A 12491-nucleotide genomic window follows, 5' to 3' on the forward strand; every position below is an offset into this window, starting at 1 on the left:
ACAAGTTAAAACTACAAAGTGATATTAGTAATTTCAAATGTAACATATAAATTAATTGTATGGCATATTAACAATTTTTAACAACATTGACATATGAAAAAAAATGAACTTTAGACACAATATCAACAGAAAACACCGAAGTATTACATATAGAGCAGAAATCTATTGCCAGCGTCAAGTTTGTCTTCAGGTCTGAATGTAAATATTCAGAAATGGGTTCGAGAAATTTCAGTGATTTTCCTTAATACATACCAATGAATTCAAGTACACTATTTATAAATTCATGATTTAAAATCTTTTGTTATTGGTCATCTATCTTGGATGTAATTTTAATTTATATAATGACCATAAAATTACCCATGCTGGTTGTATGCATTTTAAGATTTAACTATTTAAAAGTATTTGAGTGGCAATCATGAATTGTAACTGTCTAATTTATATGACCTTAAAAATTGAAATTTAAGCAGTTGCTCATAATTTCATAGCATAGCATAGAATTTCAGTTTCTGAGGCCATACTATTAGATAGCTTTCACCTTTTTCTCTTGCTGTGTATACAATTGCTTAGATTAATAGATTGCTATATTAACTCAAATCTTTACATAGTATCGGAATAGTTATAGAATAGGGAAACAAATCAAAAACAAAGAAATGAAATTTATGGCCAACATTCGATAACTTGCTCTCAAACAAACTTAGTAAAACCGACAAAATATAAATTTAAATATGCACGTTTACACCTGAAATTGGAAAATTAATTTCAACATGTATGATTCACATTTATTACATTATTATACAAGAAGAGATATTTCACATATTTTTAACATTATTAAAAAATGAATTGGATAGATTTACTTACATTACAGCTGACGTAAGTTGATTTATGGTTGCCTAGTAATTTTCTGTCTTTGAGGTAACCGATTATGTTTATTATGAGAGACAGATTAGAAATCTTGCTAAACAATTCTTAACAATTCCTAATCCTAAATATACTGTCTGCTGCTCAAATAAGGAACCCCACAGGCTATTCAAATGCATCAAGTAGAAATCAAGTTTCAGCAAAAAAACGTAATTATAATATAAGTAACATTAAGCTTTTCACGTTGAGAAAAATAACGAAACGTAACCCCACAACTTTCTGTTGTAAGCGTGTATAATATTAACAGCATCAACGTAACAAGACTTACCTTTCAGAAATGTACTTGTCAGTCACATAAAAGTTCTGGTTTAGCTTGAAGAGCATAATATTTAGATGTCTTTATTTTAATTGACTATAATATGATTCAATTGTTTAACTATTCCTCAATTGTAACTTTTAATCAGCATTTAATAATAAACTAGTTTAAGTAAGTTAACTTTAAACTGGACACTCAGCACGAATATACGGTTTACTCTCTTTAATTCGAAAACCAAGTCTGAGCGTGAACTTTCTGTTCTTAAAAATTGATTTAAAATTCAGTATTAACTCTGAAACAGCATTTGCACTTAATAGATACAAAAAGAAAGTATGAAGTAACTTTTAAGATGATTACGAAACATAGTTGGACACTTCGGAGGTACAGTTACAAGAATGAAGAGCTGCATTTCTTTTCAAACCTCCTTTTTTAGATGCTTGAATAAGTATTACTTCATAAAGATCTCTAACGTTATTGTTCATCCTGTGATGGAACAATTTAATATCCAAAACAGATTGGCACTAAGGGACTATTGTAACAGTAATATTTTCTATGCAACTTTGAAAGTAGAATTAATAATATAAAATATGTTGTTGTTGCCTACGTTGTTTCCAACCAGAGATACAAATCTATATTCTAATGGCGGATGGAGGAGGCTGACTTCTTGAAGGACAACGTATCCGAAGGATGTCCTCTTCGTAGCTGAAGCTCGTGTCGAAAGCACTACTTCCATAACCGCTGCTCGACGAGAGCTCAGCTTGCGGTCGTCCTCACATGCTCTTTCCAATTGCGTCTCCGCACGTGTAACACAGGTCGCCTCGTGAGTCGGAAAGAATTGCATGCTTCTTGGCATCGACAGGCTTCTTCCAGCTGATGCGGCACACTATTTCCAACTCGATGTCTTTGGTGGTGCGGACACTCGCCCTCGTTGCCTTCACGGTTTCGTCGTTTTGGAACCTCTGGAACAGAAGCCGAAACTAAAGACAATAGATTAACATTGCAAAACTATTAAATCTAATAAAGAAGTAATAGACGTTCTGAAATAACTAGTCTCTTCAAGTTGTAAAAAACTAATTATGTAGCATTGTTATAATATTCTTCAAATGCAATATACGTGTAAGAGTCGTAGAAAATGAAATATTGAGACTTAATGAAGAATAATTTAATCCTAGACTAAAACTTCTAAAATCTTACAAGACTGGTTTTAATCCACATACATTTTAAGTTGTTCAACATATAGTGATCGCTTTTATTAACTTTAATTAAAAGTTTAGGTTCTACAGAAAAAAGTAATGTATCACTAACACAATATGATAACACAAACATATAGTTTGAAATTGTTATAACATTGGCATTCGAAATAAATATATTTAAATTTATGAAAATTGAATATTCCAATGATATTATGTATTCACTATTCTTTGCTATAACAACAGAAAACTAGACTAATCCTTTCTAACGACCTTTTGAATTGAATTTTTATATATCATATTGTAGTACACCAAAATTGATATCATAAAACTATTGTAATTTGTAAATACTCAAATTTTGTATTTCGTAAACTTATCTAAATTTTTAAAGTTTGACTTGGACAATACAGTTTGAGTTTCTTCTTTCGAATCTCGTTAGGGCACATATCAATACAGCATGCTATTCCTACATGCAATTTGATTATTATTTATTATGATAGAATTAGAAGAAAATGATAATCAGCAGTAATATACACCGGGTGTTACAAAAATTTGTCACAATTGTTTGGGAATATATTTCTCACATCAAAACAAGAAAAACAAAGTTCAAATGGACCTGTGGTCAGAAGTGCATAGTTTCGTAGCTAGAGGGTGCCGAAAGCATGAAGAAATGAACTTCAAAGGCCCATAGTTCCATTACTATAGGACCGATTGTAGTCAAGTCAAGGCATCACTGAGGAAATAATATGTCCATCTTTCAGAACTTCCGGTACTTGCATAATCATTTTAGACAGGTTGTTTGGGAGTATTTGATCACTCTTCACCTACCTCTAAAAAATGGTGTGCCAGTATTGGAGTATTCTTAAACATGGATATTTGGATAGTTCACATACATCTTAGTCAGTGATCAGTAATGTCTTGACCCAACTACGATAGGTTCCATAGTGGTGGAATTATGAACTTTTAAATTTTACTTATGTCACGGTTTCGGCACCCCCATGGCTCCGAAACTATTTACTTTTGAGCACAGGTCCATATGAATTTTTTTCTTGTTTTAATGTGAGGAATCTGTTTACAAAATATAGTGACATTTTTGTACCACCTTGTATACATATACATACATACGTTATATGCACAAAATATAGAGAGTGAGAAGAGATTGGAGAGTTATCATGACAACAAAATGTTGCAAATCTCCATAATCTCACTAACTTCTCGTAAGGAGATATGTTAATTATCTATCATTTTAATTTTATGTTTAAGACTTTAAATGGAAAATAATGTGTGATAAATAGGATAACAGTTCTAAGTAATCAACTGAAAAACATTAATCTTGAATAGTAATAAGATTATGGTTAATTATGTAAAAATTCTCCCAAGAAATAAATATACACTGAATATGATTTACAGTAATAATAACGAATATTTTGTGCATATATTTTGTGTGTTACATTATTTTATTGTCGGCTTAAATTTTATTCTAATTAAAGTTAGAAGACAACATACAGCTAATAAAAAAATATATTCTAAATAAGAATGAATGCATCAGTTCTCATGAAAATCTTAAATAATCTGTTCGCTCATCAATCAGATAAGTCGTAGAAAATAAAATAAATTAAATTTATGTAAAAGTAGCGAAGCAACGCATGCAAGAGTAACGAAAATATCTAACTACAATTTCATAGGTGAGTACGCGGATATATAAAAAAGAAACTAAAATAAATTATGTAAGTATTTACTTGTAGTCATTCCTAGAGTAGTGCAAAGAATTCACTGGACGAGAATAATAATAATAATAATAATAATAATAATAATAATAATAATAATAATAATAATAATAATAAATCAAAAGAGGACCTCGATGTATTGATCATGGACTCTTAAGGTCTTACAGACAAATTACAAGAAATTACTTACAATTACAATACTCCACACCACTCTTAAATTAAATGAATGTAATAAAGTAATACTGTATTATTAAAATATAATTAATTGATGATATGGCAAATTTTGATTTAATATAATGTTATTCTACACTGTAATTTAATGGAGATGATAAGACGACGCATTTTTTTTTTTTTTTTTTTTTTTTTTTTTGTGATTTGTAGTCTTAAACATTGCCTATGGAAGTACGGTGATGATACATTCCAATCTCTAACAATGAATTCGGATGATACATTTCTCTAAACTGGTTTGCGTCAGAATATTCAACATACATATTGCTGATATACTAGGAATATAAGTTTTGGCCACGGGATTGAGCATAGTCAATATTTAAGGACTCCGCAAATGTTAAATCTTCAATTTTTTTCAGAGATTATAATAACAATAATATTAGCCCAAAGAGCAGGAATTTTACAGTACATGTTAATCTTTACTACGTATTTATTTTCAGATACCATTTATAATCTTACATGTTTATTGTTAGTCATCGATACCGATACCGATTGATACCGATTTTATTAAATATGTCTGTACATTAGTAGAATATTTTCTAAATATTTAAATCATCTACTTTATACATTATGCTATGGATAATTGGGAGTCAGATTAGTTTAATCTACGTTGTTATAGTTTGAGCTCTTCAGAATGCAGAAAAAGAAATCAGTTCGGTTCACATTAAACAAAATTGGTTATTAGGATAATATACATGAAATGCTAGTTTAGATGTACGTAAATAATAAGGAAATACCATAATATATTTAAATAGGTTTCAGAACGCAAATAATTGCTAATACCTACTTATTTGTTTCTATAAGTAGTAGATAATACGTGCACATTGTAATGTCTTTGATGTAGAGTCAATAAGGGTCCGGGTGTTTCCTCTTTGCCAGTTTTATTACAAAACTTAAATACAAATATCTTTGAATTCAAAAAGAACAATTTAATTCAGTCTGTCCTTCTAAGCGACCAAGATGAAGAAGAAAGATGTTTTGTACCGTGCCTGTTTTACTCAAAGCAGCCTCCAGAGCTCCTACAGGGTTTTAGATGAGTCTTGCGGGAAACCTCCTGAGCCCAAATAGACTTCGCGAGGTATGATTGTAGTTACGATTTCCTAGTGCAAGGCGACCTCAGGAGCGGGTGTTGGTTAATTGATCAGCTGTCAAACTGATAGCTAGTTCCTCCTCAGGCTGCGCTTTTATAGATGGTCTCCTGGTCCTCTTTGGGCTCCGTCGTCTTGGTTTCGTGTCTTCCTTGTTGTAGTTTCTTGTCTGCATGTTTTGTTTGTAAATGTAGCACGTGTTGTGGGAATTTGTGCTTGCGCTGCAGGTGGGGATCTTTACACCCCCACACTGGAGAAAATAATCTTACAAGATTATGTTTGAAAGTAACACTATTAATGCACTAGGATGCGGTGACAGAAGAGACACTGATACACGCAAAAGTAAGGTGCATGCTGTTGTAGTTTGGAGACAAGTAAAAATACCATAAAGCACTAAGCACAGTTGTATTGAAAGATATAAACACAATAAAATGGCAATAACACTATATTATCTGTTCCAACTTAGCAGGATTAACACTTTATCATTTCCTTCAATGAGGTCAGAAAGTGTAATGACTGTAGTTAATAAATATATACTAAGTCACTAATTGTGGGAACAGTACGAGTTTGTTGTTCACTAAATTCGGTAGGTATTATTGTGTCGAGTACGGTGTTGTTTGTCAGCTATGGTTGTACGTCCGTTGCAATGATAGGAGCCGACGATGTAATCCTCTCGAGCGGTAGTGAAATGGGTGGGCGTGTTTGTAGATGTTGGCTCTTATAAAGGGACTTATTAATGATAAGACACAAATATGTGGTTACTGTTATAAGAATTAAGGAAAAAGAGTGATCGAAATTAGAATCCTGAAATTTATTTTTAAAAATAAAGGAAATAAAGAATGTGAATTTTTGGTCACTCTGTATAAGATTAGTAGAAGCGTGATTATATGAACATCCTGTATAATGAAAAGACAAGTGAAGTAATAGGTGAGCATGTAATTCTCATTGAAGAATCGATGTTAGAAACAAGAAAGTATTATATTTCGACCTTGCATGGATTAAGGACTTTTGGAACTAAAAAAGAGTAAAAAATGTTGAGTTTGCAGATTGGCAACTGAACGGAAATACTGATACAGCGAAGTTAAATAATAGAGTGAGATGAATTGTTAAGGTGATATAAAGATATGCGATTTATCCTTGCTATTACAGTTCATCTGTTTTTATTCTCTTTTTTTTCTGGTCCTGCTCCATCTTCTGCTGCTGGTAAGTACTTGTAATTTTTGTTTATTCCTCTTCTATTTGTGCATATGTCTTCTAAGTTTATGTTTACTCTGTTTGATCCTTGTAAAATGGCTTCAAACGATCCACCGAGATATCCTGTATTATTATACGAAATTTGGAAAGTAGTTCCACACAGTACAAATTTGGATTTAATTTCTCTAATATTTTTGCGGGTCCCTCATATGACCTGATGAAAATTTCCGTCTGTCCTTGCTTCCTTGTAGGAAAGTAGACTAATGTTGAATCTCCCGGCTGATAGGTCGTTTATCTATGCCGTTTATCGTAATTCTTCTTTTGTTTCATATACGCTTGCTCCAGATGATGTTTAACCTTATCTGTAATTTCTGTTAGTTTCTCCTTACCGACTTGTGTAGTATGCTTTCATTCAAATGTGCAGTCTGTTGGTGTACGAGGTTCGTAACCGAACAAAAGAAAACTAGATGAATATTTTGTTCCAGCCTCTACAAAATTGTTAATTGCAAAACTGATGTGTGGCAACCATTTCTCCCGATCGGTGTAAGGTTCTTGAACGAAAATTTTTAGACAACCCTGTATAGTTTTGTTCATTTGTTCAACCAATCCAATAGAAGTGTGGTTGGTACTGGAGAAAATTTATAAGTGAAATTATGTTTTGTGCGAATTACTGGAGCCTTGTCGCTGAATAGACGGGATGTTGGTCTAGGTATGATATATTAAATGCTCCAAATTTTAGAATAATTTCTTGTTCTAAGAAGATTTCTATATTTTTAGCAGTTATTGAGTCAACTACTTTTATAATAATATAGCGTGTGGCTAGCTCTATAACTACTAATATGTATTTGTTTTGTCCATTTTTGTTTGGAAATGGCCCAACAGCTTCATATGCCCATGCTGATCCAATTTTTTTAACAGGATATTTTAACAGCTCAGCTTGTCTCTTTTCTGGTAGTTTTTCAGTCTTTAACAGTCAGGGCACATGCGCATCTTGTAAGACAAATCGTTTTGAAGACGTGGCATATAATACTTGCTTATGGCGGTTTTGTACGATTTTGTGAATCCGAAATGGGCTACTATTGTTTTTCTATGAAAGGATGTAAACCACAAATTAGCTAATGATTACGGTATACACAAGAGATATGACACCATATTCGGAATGATTTTGTTTCCTGTAAAGTATTTCGTTTCTAAGACAGAAGAGTCATATTTGTCATCCTTGTCCTTATAATTGTCATTCTTGCGTTGTTCCCTTGCTATGTTCGGTAAGGGGTCGCGCTGCATAACAGTCCTCACCCTTTCTTTTTCATTTTCTTCGTTCTGTTCTTTTTTTAATATCCTGTGTTTGCTCTAATCTGCTGATAATATTGGCTGGATTCTTGGTGTCAGGCAGATATTGGATGTCAAAATTATAATCTGCCAAAACTAATTTATAACGGGTATTTTTTCCTACTTTATCAGGTTGTGTATTTAAATTGATTAGGCACTTGGCGTCAACATAAAGGTTAAATTTTCTATTAAGAAGATAATACCTGAATTTTCTTAATGTGTATATAAGGACGTATAGTTCTTTCTGCCACATGCTTGCCTTCTGCTCGGTCTTTCTAAATCTCCTACTACAAAATTAACTGAAACACACCAGATGGGTTTTTCATTCTTAGTTATGAGAAGTGAATCATAAACGTTTATTCTGCTTCGTTTGTCAAAGATTCAACACACTGTCGAAGGAAAATTAATAATAGAAATAATCGAAATGTCTAATATATATATATATATATATATATACACCCTGTTTCCAAAAGAATATACGCATTACGAAGAATTATTTTGTCCAAACTATCGATCGCTGCGCCCCGGTTCGGATATTGGAGAAACGAATACATAGTCTAGTTTATATTAATAGCCGCTAGATGTCAGTTGTCTTCTGTTTTGCTTGGTAACCGTCATATGTTTAAAGTGGCTACTCCGAAGCAGAAATCATTTTGTGTTCTTGAGTTTGTGAAGTGCAATTCCGTGATTACAGTGCAAAGACGTTTCAGGCTCAGGTATCAAACTGATCCTCCGAATGGGTGGAACAGTAGCAGATGGTATCGACAGTTTGTAAATAAAGGATGTGTATGTAAAGGAAAGAGTCCTGGCCGCCCTCGTGTTCCTGAAGAAAATGTTGCACGAATTCAAACTGCTTTCCAACGTAGTCCTTCAAAATCAATTCGTCGTGCCAGTTAGGAGTTACAAGTGCCGACAACAACAATTTGGCGTATTTTGAGACGTCGGTTGGTTATGAAACCGTACAAGTTACAGCTGTTACAAGCTCTGCGTCCTGAGTACAAACGCAAACGTGTGGCATTTTGTAACGAGATTCTAGATGCTATTGACAATGATAACACTTTTGCACAACGCATCGTGTTTAGCGATGAAGCGACTTTCCGCTTTAGTGGTCAGGTAAACAAACAAAATGTTTGAATTTGGGGACTACAGAACACACATGCAGTCATTGAACATGTACGAGATTCGCCCAAAGTCAATGTGTTTTGTGCGATATCTCGATCATCTGTTTACGGCCCATTCTTCCTTAATGGAAACACGGTTAACAGTCAGCAGTATCTCGCTATGTTACAAAACTGGTTGTTTCCGAAGCTGCACGAAGACAACTTCATTTTTCAACAAGACGGGGCACCCCCTCACTGGAGTCGCCAAGTGCGTGAATATCTGAATGAAGCCCTACCGAACCGTTGGATTGGTCGTCAATGAGCTGGCGACTTAGCATGTCTCATCTGGCCTCCACGGTCACTGGATTTGGAACCCTGTGATTTTTTCTTGTGGGGTTTCGTTAAAGACAACGTTTATGTACAACCACTCGCACAGAACCTGGAAGAGTTGAAATACCGGATCTGTACTGCCATAACATCAGTGACGCAGGACATGCATGCCCGAGTATGGGAGGAATTTGAGTATCGATGTTCGTGTCGCTGATGGAGAACATATTGAACATCTGTAATTTGAACTTGAGAGGTTCATAATTATGTGTGTAAAATTTCATATTTGTATATCTTAAAGTTTAATAAATGTATGCATTCGAAATACGTATATTCTTTTAGAAACAGGGTATATATATATATATATATATATATATATATATATATATATATATATATATATATATATATATATATATATATATATATATATATATATATATGCAATCTTTTCACAATCATATTTATTTAGAATATATAGTTCTTATTGTGCATTTCATTTCGATTGAGGTACCTACTATTTGACAAATTTTCTGAGTTGAAACTGTACTGAAAAATGTTTAAGGGTGCCTTATTATGTTTTTCATGTTTGCTTTTAAAATATTTTTCGTGCGAGAACTTTATAAACGACACAGTAACTATTTGGTCTAGGAATTAATTCGTGCGGGTGGACAAGAGATGGCGCAACGAACGGAGCGTCCCACAGTTCCGTGTATCCACACATGTGTTGCAAACCCCTGTCATCGCGTATCGTTCGTAGTATAGGGCAGTGGATTGAAGCGTCAACAACACCAGTTTGTAGTTAAGTGAACATGGCGCAATTTGTGCCTGATAAAGTGTTTTTGTGGGGTGTCCTGCTGCATTACTTTAACATGCAGAAAAGTGCGACTGAAAGTCATCGTATTTTGGTGGAAGTGTATGGTGACCATGCTCTAGCTGAGCGAACGTGTCAGAAGTGGTTTGCACGGTTTAGAAGTGGTGATTTCGGCTTGGCAGGCCAAGAGCGAGCTGGACAGCCAAAAAATTTCAAGACGAAGAATTGACAGCATTGCTCGAGCAGGATTCGTGTCAAACGCAGGAACAACTTGCAGCAGCATTAGGCGTTGATCAAACAACAGTCTCCAAACGCTTGAAAGCCATGGGAATGATTCAAAAGATGTCACATTGGGTTCCACATGAATTGAAAGACAGAGACGTTGAAAGACGAAAAACCATTTGCGAATTGCTGCTTCAACGACAGAGCAGAAAGGGGTTTCTGCATCGAATTATTACGGGTGATGAGAAGTGGATCCATTACGAGAACCCTAAACGAAAAAAGGCCTGGGTGAAACCAGGTGAACCAGGTCCATCACAACCAAAACGAGATATTCACTGTGCAAAGGTTATGCTGTGCATATGGTGGGATATGAAAGGTGTGGTGTACTATGAGCTGCTGCAACCGGGTGAAACTATGAATGGAGAACGTTATCGACGACAATTAATGCGTTTGAAGCAAGCTCTGGCCAGAACACGACCAGAATTGGAGAACAGACATGATAAACTTATTGTTCAACATGATAACGCTCGCCCACATGTCGCAAAACCGGTCAAAACCTATTTAGAAAATGTCGGATGGGAAGTTTTACCCCACCCGCCGTATTCACCAGACGTTGCTCCTTCGGACTACTACTTGTTCGATTGCATGAACAACGATTTGATTGGACAGCGGTTTACTTCTTCAGAAGATATCGAAACATGGGTCTCTGACTGGATCGCTTCCAAGGATGAGGACTTCTTTCGCCACGGAATCCGTACATTGCCTGACAGATGGGCGAAAGTGGTGGCTAGAGATGGACAATATTTTTCTTAAGGTATTTATGTATTTTGTGTTTGTACTAAAGCTTCAATGTGTGCGTACCAACCGCACGAATTAATTCCTAGACCAAATACATAAAAATCCATTATCATCAAAGATTAGATACTTGCACATGGAACAATAGTGGATCATATCCACAGTCACAACAGTGCATGAAAGATGATTTTGTTTCAGTCAACACTGGTAAGATGTGTTGAGTGAGGAATCAGTTTGTGTCTGGCTCTCCTAATAATCCTTACACAAGCAACTGTGGTTTTACAACTGGCACACAACCTTGGGCTACATGACATCCATGAAAGATTAATGTATGTTCCGACAGTTAAATCATCACAGGCTCTCAAGATGTTATTTTTTTGCGGTGACCTACTTCCACAGAAAGAAAGTAAAATAGAAAACAATATCGATGGTGTGGTTTGATTCAAGTGGAGTATAATCCAGAAACACATAAGAAGAACAAGATTATACACACCACACAATACATACTTTTTCACGAAATACAAATAAGTTCACCACCTTCAATTGCACTTTCTTAAATTATAATTGTAACATTGATATTACCGGAAGGACAAAGAGATATATATAGGTATCTTGTAAATATCTAAAATTAATGGTTAACTATTCGTAACGGAGTGTCAAATACATGTGTTTTCTGTGTGAGAGGTTCTGGGTTCGACTCGCTGCTGAAAGGAACGCTAAACCCAAAATCAAATCAACGTTTAAAAAATATCAACAAATGCTTAGCATATAATGTAGACTCTTCAGATTTATCAGGATAACGAATCATTTACACTTTTCATTTCGTCAAATATTTCCCACAAATATGACTTGTGCTGCTTTAAAGCATTTATTTAACACAAATTATATCTCCAAATGCTAGTCAGTAAATCCACCAAATCTCTCAAAACTCAGTCACTGTAACTATATCAATTAATGCTCGCGCTGCGTAAGAGTCATGATACAATACATAATCAAAATTTGATTAAACTGCCAACTCATATCACCATGTTGACAGTTTGCAATGTTTGCAAACTCAAACAATTGGTGAAAAATTACATCAATTTTCTTTCAATCTGAACACAAAGATTTTCAATTAAAAAAGTAACTTAACTACAAACATTTATTGAAAGGTCATTTCGTTCCGATGAAAACACTGGTTATAAATGACATACGTAAAATAAAATGCTATATCCTAATTAGAGATTCAAAAGAACTAATAATAAATACTCGGCCAGTGATTTTTTTAACGGTCAAATCTACTCTAAAGGGATAAAATAAAAGG

General features: G+C 34.3%; 1 protein-coding gene across 1 annotated transcript in view; it reads right to left on the reverse strand.

The window, feature by feature from the left end:
• Positions 1-1391: 1391 nt before the first annotated feature.
• LOC145679209 (adipokinetic hormone/corazonin-related peptide receptor variant I-like) overlaps positions 1392-12491 on the reverse strand; it is a 426835-nt gene continuing 415735 nt past the window's right edge. Inside the window, exon 7 of the mRNA XM_081749797.1 lies at positions 1392-2133. Coding sequence (XP_081605923.1) covers positions 1945-2133 — 189 coding nt within the window. The 3' untranslated portion in view covers positions 1392-1944. The remainder of the gene's footprint in view (positions 2134-12491) is intronic.

The sequence above is a fragment of the Thermobia domestica genome, chromosome 2 (assembly GCF_964235325.1).
Source record: "Thermobia domestica chromosome 2, izTheDome1.hap1.1, whole genome shotgun sequence".
Lineage (NCBI taxonomy): Eukaryota > Metazoa > Arthropoda > Insecta > Zygentoma > Lepismatidae > Thermobia > Thermobia domestica.